The following is a 20,419-nucleotide window of genomic DNA, read 5'->3' as shown; positions in this document are numbered from 1 at the left end:
ACTTCCCGTCTATTCAGCGTGGCAAAAACGAAATTCTTTTAATGTTTATAAAATGCTACCTTAGGGATTATCTCTTCAAGAAACTTCACTCTTTCATTTATATGTAGTATGTATATCAACACTGCTAGATAAGAATTGTCAACCAATTTGAGAAGTTGAAGGGATTTTTACATAAACAAGAATTATCATTTTTTTTATTTTTATTTATCCGCATCAACCACTCGGGTTATTAGCGGTAGATTTATAATACAAAATAGAGAAAAAAGATACATTTTTAAAAGATATGAATGACAAAATATGGTAATTATTTACAGTTTACAAAAAATGAATCATAATTTGTTATACAGTTTACAATGGTTTATAAAAGAGAGAACTTCGTTGAATTTTGTAACCAGTGCTTCTTTCAGGCTGTTGAGTATCTTGAATATCGCCTTCGCTGAAGTGTACTCTGGACATTCTATTATTATAATTAACTGTGAGAGGTCTTTGGCGTCTTTGACACATTGGTGGTGGTATGGTGGTTCCTGTTTATCTGAACCATCTCAGATAATTGAGGGGTTGTTACCCCCTACCATAAGGGTTGATGAAGTAACAATACTCACTGTAAATTCATTTATTGGTGCATTGAAGTAACGACGGTAAAGAGCTGGTGGTATATTATTTAGTAACTGTGATGTTTACCCGTTTTGATCTCAAATACCAATGACTAATCTTTTCGCCATGAAAGTAGAACTAAAAGTGGATTCCCCTGTTTACTCTTTGGTATAAATAAAAGTGAGAGTGTTTTTATTGAAAGTGCTGAATTGACTAGATTATAAATAACGAATACTAATTGTTATTTCAAACTGACCTTGTATCGAAAACCGATACATTGAGGTGGTAATATAGGTCAATCGTATTTATTATAAACAAACGTATTTATTTTACCAAAGACATTTAATTATTAAAAGAATTTGTCTTAATAAGATAATTACTGAGATGCAGTGTATCCCAATACATCTTCCCCTTCCCTCCAAAAATTTTCTGACTACGGAAAAGGAAGAAAATGTTCTGATAATACCACCAACTGCCTACTGCGTTTTAATAAATACAAGTTAAGTTTTTATTTCCTATAACTAATAATTAAATACAAAAAATAAAAATGTTGGTTATCAACATTGTTCCCGTTTCACTTGTCACTCACTGTGTTCTCGGATTGTAAGCATATAATCTATTCTTATGTATTTCCTTGATTTTATTGTTTTCCATTATGATCTTACAATTAACGTTATTTAACTCTGTTATTGTGAAGGGGCATACATAAAGACTATTACACTTACCTTTCTCTTCCCTTTTTACCAGGACTAGGTCTCCTATTTTAAAGTGTTGTGATGTTGCCTTGGGCTTATTCTCTTCTTGCCGCTCTTTTTTGTCTTCATTGCTTTTATTACTTCTAGTGAATTGACCTATCGTATCTATGTACTCTGTGTCCTCTGGTTTCGAAGAAGTGTCCGATATCACGTCTTCTTTGACATGTGTTCTATTCGGTTTGTTAATTTGACATTCACGGCATTGTTTAACGTATTTTCTTACGTCTTTTTCCAAATTTTTCCATCTAAATCTTGCTTTTAGCTTCTTTATTAGTCTATTTTTCTTTAAGTGTCCTCCAAACATCGGGTTATTATGATATTCTTCTATTAATCTGTGTTTTTCTTTGTCATCTTCTATTGTTTCTGGTACTTCACATATGTATATTTCTACATTCTTCAATATTTTGTTTCCTTGTTTAATAAATTCATCTATTGTGCACAATTTGAAAAGAATATCGTTTACGTATATCTTTACTTTACGTATTGCATTCTCTACCGCCAGCTTATCAAGCTCTGCCAACATTTGGTTTAAATCGAAATGATTGAATCCTGCGGCTATGCTCTTGCTGCATTTTATTTTGTTTTTGACCCTAATGCTCAGTCTTGGTGAGATTAGTTCTGCTCCAAAAGACAAAATTGGTAGTCTATGCGCCTCTAAATTATTAAGTACCTTTCTTACTGTCTGTTTGGGGGCTTCTGGCTGTAGTGCGAGTTCACTTTCTGCCTTCGTTTGCCTTGCTTCTTTCTTCTTTTCTCTTGCTTGAGCTCGTGTTATAGCTAATATATGGTATTGTCTATGTATAGGTTCTTTAGTTGATGTAATGTTATTCTTGAAAGGCTGTCTGCGTAGTTATTTTTCCCTGTTATATACTCTATTTCGAAATCGTATTCCTCTAAATCTAATCTGATCCTTGTAAGTTTCGAAGTTGGTTCTTTCATTGCAAATAAATGTGTTAGGGGTTTATGATCCGTTTTGACTAAAAATGTTGGTGCTCCATATAAATAACATTTGAAATGATTAATTCCCCAATGAATCGCTAGTAATTCCTTAACGATTATAGGTTTATTACGTTCTCCTTTATTGAAACTTCTAGATGCGTATGCTATAGGTAGGTCTATTCCGTTATAATCTTGACTTATAATTGCTGAACAACTCTCGTTGGATGCGTCTGTTGTTAGGATGAATTGTTTATTGAAATCTGGATATTTTAGGATCGGTGGCTTCATCAGAGATGATTTAAGCTTATTGAATGCTTTTTCACATTCTTCTGATCAAAAAAATTCTACTCCTTTTCTTGATAATCTGTTGAGTGGTCTGCATATTTCAGCAAAATTTTGAATAAAACGTCTATAATAGTTACAAAATGCTACGAATATTTTTGTTTCTTCCGCTGTCTTAGGTGTCGGGTATTGTTCAATCGTTGCATATTTCGCTTTGTCTGGTGATACTCCTTCCTGAGAAAGATCATGACCTAAATATGTTATTTCTCTTCTAAAAAATTGACATTTTCCTGGGTTAAGTTTCAGATTGAATTTTCGACATGTCTCAAATGTCTTTTTCAGGTTGTCTAGGTGATGTTTTTCAGATATTCCTATTACTACTATATCGTCCATGTAAAGAAATGCTTTGTCTGGTGTTAATCCTGAAAATGCTATTGACATCATCCTTGAAAAGTTATTTGGGCTTACATTTAATCCAAAAGGTAATCTGGTAAATTGAAATGCTCCATTTTCCGTGCTAAACTACTGTTCTTAAGTTTACAGCTTGAAATGAGCGTATAACTTTGTCTTCCAAAAGAATCAGAGACATGAAAGCATAAATTTGACAGTCTTTACGAGGTATAGTAAATATGTATATAAAATATTATGTCAAAAATAGTAAAAATATAGTAAATTGCAATAAAAATCATTATATCAATCAATATAAATCACCATAAAAATCAGTAGACAAATCAAAATGTCAGGTAAAATAATAACTGGATAAAAAGTCGGTAAAGATAAAAATATTATTATATGCCAGTAAATATATAAAAATCATATAAAAATGTATCATTGTGTCCTATAAATAACCATAATATTTGTAAAAAAAAATCCCTATAATACCAATAAGGTAATTAAAATAGAATAGGTAGATAAAAATAGGTAAAACTTAGATTATGTGCATCTTAAATTACGATTATATTACTTTATTATATGATTATACGAATCAGGACTAATATCGTGGAAATACCATAAGAACAGATAATATGGACTTACCACTTTTACACGTCTGTGTTCGTATCACCCAAAAGTCCTCGCTGCACGTCCCGTACCATTGTCCATTTTCCCACGATGTTTCATCTTCATACCATTCCATCCTCAGCTCCGCGTCGGCCTGATGTCTCCCTCCTTTTTATGTAGGCACCCCACTATTATCTAGGGTGGTCGAGGTGCAAGAACATTGACGTTTCTTTCCATTTCTCCTTCCAGACTGCTAGTTCCATACGTTCTCGCCTGGTCTTAGATCGCCATATGGTGGTTCCTGTTTATCTGAACCATCTCAGAAAATTGAGGGGTGGTTCCCTCAACAATACTCACTGTAAATTCATTGACTGGTGCGTTTAAGTAACTACGGTAAAGAGCTGGTGGTATATTATTTAGCAACTGGGATGTTTACCCGTTGGGATCTCAAATACCAATGACTAATTTTTCGCCATGAAAGTAGAACTAAAAGTGGATTCCCTTGTTTACTGTTTGGTATAAATAAAAGTGAGAGTGTTTTTATTAAAAGTGCTGAATCGACTAGATTATAAATAACGAATACTAATTGTTATTTCAAACTGACCTTGTATCGAAAACCGATACATTGATGTGGTAATATAGGTCAATCGTATTTATTATAAACAAACGTATTTGTTTTACCAAAGACATTTATTTATTAAAAGAATTTGTCTTAATAAGATGATTACTGAGATGCAGTGTATCCCAATACAGTGGTTCTTTAAAGATTATGTAGCAGTTGGTAGGTCGTGTGTGTCTAAGCCGGAGTCTTTATTGAATAGGTTACAGTCGCTTTCTTCCTCAGTAATAAAAGAGTTGTCTATTCCGTTTATCTTTTTTAAGATCCTTGAAATGTTGTATTTAAGGCGTCGATTGTTTGCGTTTGCGTGTACCATTTGCAATACAGCTCTAAGTCCTTCTAGATCATTTGTATAATTCTTTGCTACGTTTTCAGGCAATTTTGAGGCTATAGCATTTGTAATATAGTCACAAAGTTCTGTGTATTCTAGTGGGTAAGGAGTAGTAGCTAACAATAAAAAGGATTGGTAATAATCGCCATATAGGTATAAATATCCCCCATAAAAAATATCCCATATAGGTCTCATTGAAGTTTCGATGTTCAATACTTTTTTTATTCGTTTAGGTGCAGGTTTCTTTGGAGCAGGAAGTATTATTTTTTTGATTTTCTGACTATTATTTCAGGAGATGTTGAAATTTGTCTTTTGACAGAAGTATGTGCTATTACTATGTTGGTAGTATTAGATAGTGATTTGGATAGGTTTTGTGAGTTATTGGAAGTATTTGGTGGTGGCCTGGTTGTAGAGGTAGGAGGAGCAGTGGATTGACGAGCAGTTGAAGTCTCTGATGTAATGGATTTTTGATTTATTGGATAATTTTGTGTTTCAGAAATATTAGCATTCGTAGATTGAGATACCTGGTCAAGATTTTGTATATTAATTGATTCAGTACTGCAGTTTTCGTCTTTATGCCCTGTAGTATTACAGTAAGAGCAATTTAGACCATCTAAGGAAAGATAAATTCTGTAAGGGGTATTGTCGTGAGACATTAGAAGTGAATTTGGGATAAGATTATTAATTGTTGGAGCAACAAATACTTGACGCCTGAAGCTTAATATATGACTGTATTCAGATTCAGGCATGCCAACTTTTAAAAAAGTTATTTTAGACACTGCAGTAAGCTTCAATTTTTTGAGCTCTTCTTCTTGGAATACTGGGACAGACATTTAATATTACTTGTCGGCTCGCAGGAGTAATTAATCTTCTGATCTCGATGTCGTTCCCTTGTATTAAAACGGATTTGTGATTGTTTAGTAAATTTTATACGATGGTGGTGTTACTAAGATAGATACATATTCAGTTGTTTAAGATTTTGGACGTGAAGATAATATTTTTTGGTTATACTAAAGTTCCTATTGCTGTTATATATTCATTTATTTTTGTATCTGGTACAGATGACAAAACGACTGCTTGTTCTCTGGATGGGAGGTTAAAGTTGTTACGGCATTGGAGTAGGTTAATGTTGAAGATGTGGAAGAAGTGGTTGGTGTTGATAATGGTTTCGTGATTGTTGTATGAGTTAAATTGCTATCCATTTCTAATTTTTGTTTTCTTCATTGATGGAATTGTCTAGAGCCGCTCCTGACCTAAGGTAATTAAGCTGGTTTGTCGGCGTTTTTATTTTAAATAAAAAGGGATTTTCTGTGTGGTTAGTTTTCAACAATATCGTTTAAATGGTTTGATATGGCTGAAATAAAAATTGTACTTACAATTTTTTCTCTTCTGAACTTAGTAACCACTTTAACTTCACTCTTATTACAAACTTGTTTTTTAATTTTAGGTGTAAACTAAAAAAATCACGTTTTAATTCGGAGCTGATATTTATCGATACTTTTACAAATGAGGCCCGGGGTCGGAGTTCCGAGAATTATCATTGTGCTAACGGTTTTTATATATTATTATTGACACAACTTGGCGAAGTTTCCTCGATACTAGATTTAGTAACATTCTTCACACCTTGTGTGGTACCTACTTTTATTTCTTTAAATCTGTTGTAGTCTTACCAATATTCTACTGTCTTTTACATGCATGCATATTTGTCGATTCCATCCTTGAGTTTTCGTAAATTTTTCATGTCTTAAACTGATAATAACGATCAAAACTGTATAAAATAAAATCTTCTCATTTTTCTTTCATATTTTTTATAAGTTTTTATATTTTCTTTATGTCGTAGAGTTAATAATGAACGAGATAATTTAATAAATATTCATTGTCACTATTTTCACTCAAAAAGTTGAAAATTCAGTCGCGTTTTTAACTTTACCCTAATATTGACTCCCCTAATGGTTAGAATAATGAAATTTGGTGTAGCTCGCCATGCAAGGTCAAATATTGGTAGGGGAGCAAAATATGCTAAATTTGTAGTCACTCCAGCGTTATGGGGACCTATTTGGTTGTGATTATTAGGTCCTAAAACCAAAAAAAGTTAAGCAAAATTTTCAATTTTAGTGGGTACTTTCCATTTTTTAATTTAATTTTCCATTTCCGTCTATCCAGAAAAAGAAAAAATGTTTCGAATAAAAGCTGCTTATTTTTACGTAAAGAATCCAAATCTGCAATAAAAAATTTGGGGGTCCCATTTAAGATTTTAAAGTAACCCCCACCCTACTTCCGTGGGGGGTCGTGTTTGGTACCATTCGATAGACTTTTCAAAAACATTTTGAAAGTGTATTTTGCAGTTTTTTGATCCGATTTTCATTTTGAAAAATATGGCGGGGATTTTAATTAAAAGTTTAAATTTACCCCTCCCCTCTCCGTGGGGGTCACGTTTAGTACCATTCGATAGATTTTTGAAAAATATTGAAGACGTATTTTTTATTTTTTCGATCTGACGTTCATTTCGTGAAATATTCGCTTTTTTTGTGAAACTTTTTGACTCACTTATTTCCTTACGCCCCGCTAAAATCTTCAGATTTTTTAAATATACACTCTTTTGCATGTACTTAGCTGACCTTATCTTAATCTGACAATTTCGAGAATTTTAAGAATAGATTTTTTTTCGGGCCCGCCTTAACGAACTTCCCTGTGTTAAGAGCCAATATATGGTTGAGCTACATCTGCAGGGTACCAGGTTTCTCCGCATATGATAATCTGACGCGCTCGAATAACTGCAAAAATCACCGCTTGGGCTCCCCTACCATAATGGCATCGGATATTACTCCGAATCAGGGCCGGTTTTAAGGGAGGGTAGGCTGGGCAGCTGCCCGGGGCCCCCACATTCCGGGGGCCTCCACAAAGCACCAAACGTAAAAAAAATCAGCGCATTATTCACATAGAATAATAATTTTTGTCAATCAATAACTGTGATATTTCGGTACATGGAAGGTTGCACTGCTGTTTAAAGGTTTCTCATATTTTGGCCAAATCACGGTCATAAAGCAGAAGATATTCAGAAGCAGAAAAATTCGCTAATGGCATTCTTGTAAGAACATTATATCGATTTTAAAAACTGCAGTGGACAGTCTTGCGACAATCCATCAGTTATGAATGGAAAATACAATGGTGTTCAGCCTAAAATTATAGAACATAATATCTTGGAGTTGTGGATTCCGTGTGCCGCCCACTCTCTAAATTTTGTTGTAAAAGCTGTAGCTGAGGGTTGTCCTGCTGCCATAGCATTTTTTGATTCCTTAGCAGAACTATATGAACTATATGTATTTTTCACTTCCTCTACATATAGATACAACTTATTAATCGGATGTTTAAAAGCTGGACAGTTGCAGAAATATTATTGTTCCTAGAAGAGTTAATACTACTAGATGGTCATCTAGAAGTGATGCTGCAAAAGCACTAGTTAAAGGTTATAATCAGATTAAAGGAGCACTATTAAAAATTTCAGAAGACGATGATCAACAATTTAAAACTCCTAGCGATACAAATGGTTTGTATAATCGAATGTGTTTACTGGAAACAGGAATATTTGCAATATTTTAAAGTGAAATCTTAGAGATGACAAACAGCACAAGTCGTATTTTCCAATATCCAAATATTGACCTTAATTTAGATCACTTGAAGAATTTATATTCTTTTAAGGTATATTCGACTAACTCCACTGTATTATGGAACATCCCCAGAGACTGTAATGACAACATCAGAGAAATTTAAAACTCAAAATTTTATCGCTATTATAGATCTTTATTAAATTAATGAGGAAATTTTCCTCTTTAAAGCAACTAGACATGTCCGACATAATCAAGGAATTTTCAATTAAGAAAACTCAAAAAGTACCCTGACTTTAACCATACATTTTACTATGTTTATTTTTAATATCTTACTGTAACAAGATACAACTCTTATATTTTTTATTATTTGAAAATATATTTATAAAAGTAGATTAACATTTTTTTTTAATTTCTAAAATGGAAAACCTTGTAGTTGGCTTTATACCATAGTTATAACAACAATTTTTTTAATGGTAGAAGGTAGGGCCCCACACCAATTCTGCCCAGGGGCCCCCACTGCCTTAAATCCAGCTCAGCTCCGAATTCTATCCTACTGCATGGATTTTAATGAAATTTTGGGAATAGCCTCTACTTATCTCCTAATTCAAAGTCTACACTATGCCGATGTGCGCTTTCATCTTGGGGGTGGTTCCCACCCCTTTTCGGGGGTGGAAAATTTTTCGGTTACACTAACCACGGAAGTGGCTATAGAACCTAATTCTAAGCAAAAACTGTTCTATATTTTTTTTTGAAAACTCAATACGTTTTGAGTTATTCGTGGTTGAAAATTAGCCATTTTCATTGAAAAATGACACCTTTTCGGAGGGTTTTTTGCGAATACCTAAAAACTATGCATCTCACTAAAAAGACTATATATAACATTTTTATAGCTTACAAGAAAACAAAGAGATTCGTTCCTTCATAAATCTTCTAGTTATAATACAAACAGAGATATCGTATGTGAGAAAAGTTTGTGTTTTTGGTGCATGCTCAAATCGGTGTATTCAACTTGAAATAACAGAATCGGTTGATTTTAGGGGCATAATGCTACCAATACCTTTTGTAGTGCTTGAAAAGACCTTTAAAATTAACAGTATTAATTGTCGACTACATTCAAAATAAGCGAGATATACAACAAGAAAATTGATGACTAATGTATTTTAAGAAAAAATGAGAAGTATATTTAAGCCCTCATCCACCAGAATTTAAATGCGTCGTTTTCCTTCTACTATACCTTTTATTATAATGTTATTTCTATGTTCAAAAAGTTGGACAGGATTAAAATAAATGGTTTTAGAAAAAAAATAAGATCAAATTATAGAGCGCATTTTAAAATTTTCTTAAAAATCTTCCTTTGTCTCCCTGTAACTTGAAAACAGTAAGAAAAACAGTAGTGAAAAATAAACACAAAATGTTTATCTAGAAAAACCCTACACTTCTTTTGGGTATCTTTTTTTCGTATCTCTTATCATTTTCGAGTTACATGAAGAAAAAGGAAGATTTTTAAGAAAATTTCAAAATGCGCTCTATAATTTATCTTATTTTTTTCAAAAACCATTCATTTTAAACTCGTCCAACTTTTTAAACATAGAAATAACACTATAATAAAAAGTATTGTAAAAGGAAAACGATGTACTTAAATTCTGAAGTATGGGTGATACAGTAGCGATCAACAGGTAGTCCAAACGCGTTCCAAGATTGCGGCTATAATTTTGAATATTTTTTCGAGATATTTGGCACACGTATTCGTAACATAATAAAGAATGGCGGTACAGAGCCCAATTTGAAAAATATATTAATATGTGGAAATTACTCTGTAATTAAATACAATATTAAAAAAACGAGTCTGTACCGCCATTAAGAAGAACAAAAAAATACACTTTCTTCAAATAAACTTTTTTATCCGATGCCTAGATTTTGTGTCATTTTGGAACTACTAATGAAATAAAAAATTCTATTAGTTCCAAAATGACACAAAACCTAGGCATCGGATAAAAAAGTTTATTTGAAGAAAGTGTATTTTTTTGTTCTTCTTAATGGCGGTACAGGCTCGTTTTTTTAATATTGTATTTAATTACAGAGTAATTTCCACATAAAATATATTTTTCAAATTGGGCTCTGTACCGCCATTCTTTATTATATTACGAATACGTGTGCCAAATATCTCGAAAAAATATTCAAAATTACAGCCGCAATCTTGGAACGCGTTTTTGCTACCTGTTGATCGCTACTGTTTCCTCTTAAGAATGTTTTTCTTTTTTTTCCCATTTTTCTTAAAATACATTAGTCATCAATATTTTGCAGCATATCTCGCTTAGGTTGAATGTAAACGACATTTAAGCTCATTTTCAAGGCCTTTTCGAGCACTCCAAAAGGTATTGGTAGCATTATACAACTAAAATCGACCGTTTCTCTGTTATATCAAGTTGAATACACCGATTAGAGCATGCACCAAAAAATCAACTATTCTCACCTTATATCTCATATCTCTTTTTGTATTATAACTAGAAGATTTGTGAAAGAACGAGTCTCTTTGTTTTTTTTAAAGCTACAAAAATATTTTATATAGCTTTTTTCGTTAGATACGTAGTTTTTAAGGTATTCGCAAAAAAACCGTCCGAAAAGGTGTCATTTTTCAATGAAAATGGCCAATATTCAACCACGAATAACTCAAAAAGTATTGAGTTTTCAAAAAATAATTATGGAACAGTTTTTGCGTAGAATTAGGTTTTCTAGCGACATCCGAGGTTATTTTAACCAAAAAATTTTCCACCCCCAGAAGGGGTGGCATGGGGTAGACTTTGTTTCCTGATATATTCCCTACGTACTATGAAAATATCAAGTAAATCGATGTAGTAGGATGGAATTAGGAGCCAAATATTAAGGACAGCTTATTATGTTTTATTTAGGTTTAGAGATGATCCACCATCCCCATACGTCCGTTTCGGTCTCTCCAGACCTCTTCAGTGGGAATACATGGACACCTCTGAGTCGAAACCAAACCAAGCTTCCTATTTAAGCAGTAGCTATCCATTTAAGGATGCTGTAGCGACATCTAATAAAGAAATGAAAAGTCCCAGATGTAAACAATAAATTTAAAAATTCTCGTGGAATCACTTTCTGGTACCATCCTACATCTCTGAATTTTACCGATTTATAAGGCAATACAATTCAGTTCGATTCAGAGATGCTCATGTAGCCCCACTGAAGAGGTCTGGAGAGACTGAAACGGACGTATGGGGATGGTGGATTATCTCTGAACCTAAATGAAACATAAGCTGTCTTTAATTTTTGAAGTTATACTCCTTTAGGCGCGATTGAGAATAAAATTTCATAATACTGCGCGCATGCGCACACAGAGAGTCTGTACTTAGTTGCAATGAATTGTTCAGAATTAAAAACGGCTCCGAACTCTTGGGAGGAAACAGATAATAGGTAGAGCATTGGACTAGAGATCGAGAGGTCGCGGGTTCAAATCCCGGACGATTGACGTTTTTTTTTAATTTTTGGTAGTTTTAATCAAAATTTTTTAAAAGTGGTAGGTAAGAAAGTTAGTTTAATATATAAATAAAATGCAAATATAAACATTTAAGTATATTTATTTCGTTGAAATTATATAATAGAAGTATAACTTCTTACGTGCATACAAAATACACACACATTCTTTTTTTTTATTTTACTCATATTTTAACTACACTGAATCAAGTTTCGTTGGAATTTTTCCTAGACGAATAGACGGAATGTGACTGCATATTTTAGAGTCCCTTTCGTCTCTTTTATTTGTCGGCTTCTTGGCTCCACTAGAATTTTTAGATTTATTGTTTACATCTGTCACTTTTCATTTCTCCTGTTATTTAATTATTTATAACAATATAGTTATTTTCCTAACAAGTGCAGAAAGTCATACGTTTCCGCACGCGACTGCAGTTTGCCGAACGACGCGAAGCGGGAGTTCGGCAAGCAGTCGAGTGCAGAAAATAGACTTTTCAATTAATTTAATTAATATGAAAATACATACACAAATTAATTCTTTTACAAGGCTGTCAAAACCAAACTTTCAGTAGTAATTGCACAAGAGCTCTAAAATTCTATATTAATTTTAGAGATCGAGTGCAATTTGTTGCGATTATTTCATGAAAAAAACTGTTCAAAACAAAAATATAATTTATTTATGTAAGTACAAATTAGTACAATTAAACACACAGTTGTTATAAATATTTGACGCTTGAAAGTCATCACTTTTATAATTTTTAAAACATTAATTGTTATTAATGTCACTGAATGTATTTTTTCATAGCAACGAAGGGCATCTGACCTAATATACTTGACGATGGGCAATTATCAAAAATTATCAATTTAATTTAGATTTCTGTAGCTTTCTATTGGTCAGAATCTCCTATGAATGAAATAATCAGCATAATTGGTTAGCATGACGACGATCTTGGTTTCCATGACGACGATTCAAAACCACTGTTATTGTCTACTGATTTGACTTTCGAATATTATGTCAAAATTATTTTATTTCATCGAATTCTCGCGTTAATTTCATTAAAACATGAATACAATAAGATATATTTAAAATAAATTAGTAAATAATATCTAAATATTAGTTTATTGCATGTATTATAATTACTTTAAGGCCACATTAACATATCTAAATTAACACGCGTGCGGAAAATTAAAACGCGTGCGGAAAAGTAAAACGCGTGCGGAAAAGTAACACGCGTGCGGAACAGTAAAACTTTCTAAACTAAAACGCGTGAGCGAAAGTAGACATTTTTGCACGCTCGTAGAAAAGATATAATGTTATTATTTAATTTTTAGAGCGTTCCTTCGGAAATAAGAAGTCAGCTGATAGTGGTAGATATAAGCAATTTATTGGTTTGTGTTGCAAATCTTCTTCCAGCTATATGTAACAATGCCAAAGATCTAGTTGGAGTCTCGTACAGTTCCAGTAGTAAAATATTAAGGGATATTCACACTAAATGTCAGGAACTATACACTTGTTTATTATTGAGAGGAGCGCCCATTGATCTTCTACATAAGGTAAATAAATACATACTGTAGTATTACCACTAACAAATAATTATCAAAAGTCTAGTTATTTTATAACAATTTGTTTGTGATGTTTTAATTATACTTGTATAATTGTATTATTTTACCCGTTTACAAGAATTGAGGGACATTGGCGATAAGAGTATGTGTATTAAATTCTACTACAAAAGGTTTAAGTTCTTATTATTTCATATGATTGCCCCGGCTTGGAGGGTAACTACACAATAATATGGTCAAATTATATAACCTACCAGCAAACTATAAATACGTCTACAACCCCGATAATTGCTTTGTAAGCGAGAAAACCCCAACATTCTTGTATAAAAACGGTGTATGTTACAATCCATAATACATACTCAACCGGTGGCGCCCAAAATCCCGACAGCCAAAATCTCGACGGCCAAAACACCGACACGCCAGAATCCCGACACACCAGAATCCCGACAGGCCAAAATCCCGACATGCAACAATCCTCGCATAAGCAAACCTGACCACTACATTTTAAATATTTTATTGTTTCCTTTTCAAATGCAATACCAAATCATACAGAGTATTGAAATTGAAAAATTAATTACTTACTAATAAGTACGGGTTCTAATTATGACGTATTTTAAAAGAAAGAATCGTTAAACACTTCATTTTATAATATAAAAGCTATACTTACTGAAATGGAAGGTTGTAAGTGACATGATAGTATCTATTATATGAAAGTAAACTTGAATTCAGGATTTGATTATACATATATTATTGGACTATATATTGGCAAATATATAGTCCAATAATATATGTAGTCCGGCAGCAGCAGAACGAATGGGGTTACATATAAATCGAAATAAAACAAAATTCATGGCGACTAACACAAACACAAGAGCTGGAAATGTTGACGCAGATCTGATCATCAATGACCAAAACTTCGAAGCGGTCAAAGAGTTCATATATCTAGGGACATCGGTTAACCCTAATAATAACACATCAGAGGAAATAAAAAGACGAATAATAATTGCAAACAGGTGTTATCATAGTCTATCAAAGTACTTAGCTAACAAACGTCTGTCCCAAAAAAACTTGTATAAGGCTGCATAGAACATTGATAGTCCCCGTTCTCACATATGGATCAGAGGCATGGATGCTAACTAAAACAGATCAATCCGCTCTGTCGATTTTTGAAAGAAAGGTGCTACGTAAGATATTCGGAGCGGTCTGTGAGAACGGAATATGGAGGCGTAGATATACCTTTGAACTGCAGAATATCTACAAGCATACGTTTGATGGAAAAGATATGATCACTATAATTAAGCGAAACCGCCTGCAGTGTGCAGGACATGTAGCCCGGGCCCCTGAATCGAACATGATAAAAAAGATTCTAACAGCGCAACCCGTGGGAATGAGAAGACGGGGTAGACCAAAGCTGAGGTGGATAGACGGGGTAACACAGGATGCCGAGAAGATCGGAGTCGGCAACTGGAAAATGCAAGCAAGGGACAGAACAGAATGGCGTAGAGAGCTTGAGAAGGTCGAGGCCCTCTAGGGGCTGTAGCACCAAGATGATGATGATATATCAAAAAAATAATTTAATTCATTTACCCATGTTAGAAATTTTATTTGGAAAATTAGTTCATATTAAATGGTAAATACTTATGGCCATAAACAAAAAAACCAGAAATAAATGTAATTATATGTTAAAAAGGAACTTATAAAATCTGTCGGAATTCTGACGTGTCGGGATTTTGGCCTGTCGGGATTCTGGCCTGCCGGGATATTGGCTGTCGGGATTTGGGCTGTCGGGATTTTCGGGTAGACCCTACTCAATATAGGCCAATAGATGTCCAAATTTATGCAGTCATCAAAACAACCGATATACCCTTCCAAAGACGCTTTAACTTCAAAAGAGTCATCTGGACAGTACTGTGGCAACCTGTATACCGAACTCGAATCCCTAGATCCAATACCTGAAAACTACTTAACCTTCGTACGAATTTTACAGAAGGTGTTTAAGCAGCACATACCAAGAGTCGGCAGGAAATAATTGGTACCAGGTCTCTCAGATATCTCCAAAAGCACATTAAACAGGTATGAAAGACTCTTCAACAAATATCCATTCAGCAAGGAAACAATAGGCTATGGCAGCGCCCTTCCAACCGCACTGAGCAAAGCTAGACCGAAGAAATGGTCATGTTTCATATCAGCAAAATTGCTTGGAACCCAATAATAAAACTAAACGACGAGCCACGGTGAGAAAAACACGTTTAAACGTTACTCCTAACCAGATAGCCTACCAACCACCTCTTCTCTTAACGACAGCCATAACACCACATGCAAAAAAACAGGTGTCAACCGCTCACCAACAACGGAAAAAAGATACTTTGACACAACTTCCGCCATAAAAGAACTGAATAAAGAACTAACTTAATTCAAAAATGAGAAAGCCGCAGGAGTCGATGAGATATGCGTGGGTCAAATTAAACATTTTGGCACCGTGGCAAAAAGCTGAATCCTTGTTCAATAACTGCCACATAACATTCCACATACCAAAACTATAGTCATAGCTATACTAACTCCTGGGAAAGATCCAGGATCGCCAAAGAGTTACCGCCCTATATGGCTTCTCTGCCATCTATATAACCTGTGTAAATGACTCATCCTGCACCGCACAGAGAAATTGGTTAGCTCAAAAATCATACCACTGCAAGCTGGTTTCAGATTTGGTAGGACCTGTATTAGCCAAGTTCTACCTCTGACGGAAGACGGAACACATCTAAAATGGATTTGAAGAAATTAAAATCACCGACCTACCTCTCGTCGAACTAAGAGCCGTGTACGACAACGTTAACTACAGAAACCTGCTTGTTTTGAATCTTAAGGGGGAAAAGCCTCTGACGAACTCAAATAAACGGCTTAGCTCAAGGTAGCGTACTAACACCTATACATCAAGTAGTTTCAACCTGTACACCAATGATCAACCAACGCCAACTTTTACTAGAAACTTTTTATACACAGACGACATAGGCGCCACAGTCTAAGGTAGGTACAAGCTTTGACAGGTCGAACAAAAATTGGAAGCTACGCTGAATTTGATGTCTAATTATTATAAACAAAATTCACTATGACCAAATTCAACCAAAACTCAGGTCTCCGCTTTCCCTTTTCCTTTCCTACTGATCAAAAGGAAACTCAACATCACCTGGAAAAACATACAGGCCATAAACGTACAGGTTCTACTGTGAAAAATCCTGAAAAAAGGTGGATGCGCGCCACAACCTTTTAAGGAAATATAACAATAGTAACTGGGGCGCCAAAGCCACAGTACTAAGATCAATAGCGCAGGCGCTATGCTTCTCAGCGTCGGAATACGTAGGACCAACATGGAAGAGATCTGCGCACTACAAGAAAGTATATAGCTTCGTTTGCGGTAACGATCCTGGATAAGTCCAGGACTAGTTACGAATTCTCTTAGTACTCAGGTTGTACGCAAGCGCGGTTCAGAATCAGTTCAGGATTGATTTACACCGCGAACGAATTTAGAAATAGTCCATAACACTATTATTATAACCTAGTTTTTATGTACTTATCCATCTTATTTTGATGAATTTGTTACTTTAATTCAGATCTGTATGAACATTTTACTAGATCAGATCAAGCAGATATATGTTTATAGTATGAATAGGTATGGTTTAATGAAATATTTTATTGTTATAAGTTTTAGTGGTTTTAATAAGTTACGAGACCGTATTAAAACATTCTCCAAATATTTTTTCTACGAAAAAAATTTTTTCTCTTATACTGGTTACTGGTATTGTATAATTTTTATTAATTACATGGAGTATTTTTAATATTTCTAATACCTACATATTTTAATATTAAGGTCCATATTATGTATTGTTTATCAATATTATATTAGGGTATCTCCGTCTAATAAAGGTTTCATAGGTATATGTTATTTTATTCATTCTTTCAATTAGTACATTTTACATTACATTGGTTATTTTTGTATCACAAATATAATAATGGTAGGGGAGCAAAGTATGCTAAATGTGCAGTCACTCGAGCGTTATGGGGACCTATTGGGTTGTGAAGAGTAGGTCTTAAAACCAAAAAAAGTTAAGTAAAGTTTTCCATTTTAGCGGGCGCTTGCCATTTTTTAATTTAATTTTCCATTTCCAACAATCGTTTTTTCCGATTATAACGCCATCTATCCATAATTCGAAAAAATGTTTCGAATAAAAGTTACTTATTTTTACGTAAGGAATCCAAATCTGCAATAAAAAATGGGGCTCCTATTTAAGATTTTAAAGTAACACCCCTCCCCACCTCCGTGGGGGGGTCGTGTTTGGTGCCATTGGATATATTTTTAAAAAATATTGAATAAGTGTATTTTACAGTTTTTCGATCTGATGTTCATTTCGCGAAATATCGCGGGGGTCGTATTTAAAATAATAAATTTACCCCCCATCCCTCTCCCTGGTAAGTCGTGTTTGGTATCATTCGATAGATTTTTAAAAAATATTGAGTAAGTATTTTTTAGTTTTTCGATCTGTCATTCATTTCGCGAAATATTCGCTTTTTTCTTGTGAAACTTTGGGACTCACCCATTTCCTTACGTCCGGCTCAAATCGTCAGATTTTTGAAATATACACTCTTTTGCATGTACTTAACTTACCTTATCTTAATCTGACAATTTCGAGTTTTCTTAAGGATAGATTTTTTTTTCGGGCCCCCCTTAACGAACTCCCCTGTGTTAAGAGCCAATATATGGTAGAGGTACATCTGTAGGGTACCAGGTTTCTCACCATATGATAATCTGACGCGCTCGAGTAACTGCAAAAATCCCCGCTTGGGCTCCCCTACCATAAATATTTAACTTTAAAGAGACACAACGTATTTAGTACATACCTTCATACTAAAAAATGTTTTATTTGTTTCTGTAAAAATTATACATCAAAGTATGTAAAAGAGATTTTATTGACAATTACAATCAATAAATTTCGAAACTTTCGAGTTAAACCACAGTGTTAAAAACAAATGAAATAAACAGAGAATGAAAAGCAAAAACCGCTACAAATCAGCTGTTTAAAGCACAAAACATTATAGAAATGTTTGTAAGTATTTTGAAATTCTTACTGCGCATATTCCGACGCCGAGTTCGCTTCAGGACCCAAGGATCGGTTTAGACAAGCCGAAAACGGCGGGTTCGTTGGGAAAATATTCCCATGAGATTTTTTGCATTTAATTACATTCGTGAGACATCCCAGAATAAGGTTCAAGAAGTCGCCCACGTGAAAAGGGGGCCAAATTTTTGTTTAACAATTTTTTTAATCAAATTGCAAAAATCAATATTTTTGGCCCGGACAATTTTTTTGTAGGTTTTTTGGACTATTCTGGATAAAAAAGGTCTCTTATAATTTTCCTCTAAAGTTGATCGTTTTCGAGTTATAAGCAATTTAACATTGAGAAAAAAAACCAAAAATGGCGATTTTCAAGGCTTAATAACTCGGTTAAAAGTTATTATTATGAAAGTCAGAAAGTGACTAAATCAAAGTTTAATGCCCTCCCTACAAGATCCTGAAGAAATTTTTGTCATTATTTTATTACTAAGCTGTTATTTTTAAGTAATAATATTGAGCGCCATGCACGTGGTAGGCGGCCGTAAATGTGAGTGCAAGTAAGATGCACAATTGGACTGCCGGAGTGGCATCTCTCTCGCACTCAGCATTTACGGCCGGCTACCACGTGCATGGCTCTCAATATTATTACTTAGAAATAACAGCTTAGTAATCTGTATCTGTATCTGTAGAGTAGGGAGTGTGAGTCAAGTCCCACAGCACTTAGGCAACAGCTTAGTAATAAAATAATGACAAAAATTTTTTCGGGATTTTGTAGGGGGGGCATTAAACTTTGATTTAGTCACTTCAACGATCAACTTTAGAGAAAAATTAAAAAACACCTTTTTTATCCAGAATGGTCCAAAAAACTTACAAAAAAATTGTCCGGGCCAAAAATATTGGTTTTTGCAATTTGATTTAAAAAGTTTTTTAAAAAAAAATTTGGCCCACTTTTCACGTGTGCGACTTCTTGAACCTTATTCTGGGATGTCTCACGAATGTAATTATGCAAAAAAATCTCATAAGAATATTTTTCCAACGAACCCTCCGTTTTCGCGTTCTCTAGTTGGACTGGTTCCGAACTCGCAGTTCAGTTACCGCGAACGACAAATCTGACAAAATCCAGGACTAGCAGTTCAGAACTCGATTACCGCGAACGCTCTTTTTTAAAATGTGCATGCGAAGTAATCCTGGGCTAGTTCAGGATCATTACCGCGAACGATACTTATGTCAGTCTTAACGAAACTTACAGACTTATTACCGGCTGTCTGAGGCCAACCCCTCTGGATTAACTGTAAAAAGCTTCAGGCCTCTCGGATCCCTCAGAACCAGAACGGCCCACGAATTCACCGAAAGATCAAAACAAATCTTCGACAACCGCCACCTTCTGGTTGGTCACGACCGTATCCTGACAGACTGAAATCAAGAAAGCCTTTCCTTAGATCACTGAGCAAATCAAACCTTATTAAATGGGGTCTACCAAACGGTAATGACATATGTGATAAAGTGTAACTAGCATTTGGACACAGCCCAACACTGGACTCAGAACTATAGTTTTCCGGACACGAAAAAGTAAAAAGTAAGTCCTTGAAAGTTTTATCCCTTCTTCTGTAATGTTTCTCACATTGACGAGACAACAATAAAAAAAATCTACGTCAATTCGTAGATTTCCAGTATTTCATATCAAAAAAATAATATTAAAAAAGGCTTGTACATTTGAATAAAATATCCCTGCTTCCTCTTTAGTTGCCGCCTTCTTAGCGAAGGTTGGCGATGACTTCTGCAAAGTCTTCTCTATTTTGGGCCTTTCTTATTAAACTTTGAAAGTTTTATCCTGTCCATTCTTTGATGTTGCACAGCCAGGTCATTTGTCGTCTACCCAGGCCGCGTCTTCCTTTTATTTTCCCTTCTATAATAAGTTGACGGAAGTTATACCTGTCGTGTCTAAATATGTGTCCAACATAAGATGTTTTACGTTTCTTGACAACTTCTGTAAGTTCACGTTCTCTATTCATACGCCATAAAACTTCTTCACTTCTACTGCGGTCGGTCTATGGAATTTTCAGCATACGACGAAATACCCACATGTCAAATCTCTCTAAACGTCATAACGAGCTGACTGTTAACGTCCAAGCTTC

The 20,419-nt window shown here is 34.3% G+C and overlaps 1 protein-coding gene across 1 annotated transcript in view; it reads left to right on the top strand.

Annotated features, from left to right (window-relative positions):
- LOC114338199 (uncharacterized protein KIAA0825 homolog) overlaps positions 1 to 20,419 on the top strand; it is a 107,720-nt gene that overhangs the window by 23,269 nt on the left and 64,032 nt on the right. Inside the window, exon 5 of the mRNA XM_050658840.1 lies at positions 12,952 to 13,173. Coding sequence (XP_050514797.1) covers positions 12,952 to 13,173 — 222 coding nt within the window. The remainder of the gene's footprint in view (positions 1 to 12,951; positions 13,174 to 20,419) is intronic.

This window comes from Diabrotica virgifera, chromosome 8 (assembly GCF_917563875.1).
Source record: "Diabrotica virgifera virgifera chromosome 8, PGI_DIABVI_V3a".
Classification (NCBI taxonomy): Eukaryota; Metazoa; Arthropoda; class Insecta; order Coleoptera; family Chrysomelidae; genus Diabrotica; species Diabrotica virgifera.
This window is presented reverse-complemented; position numbering and strand designations above follow the sequence as displayed.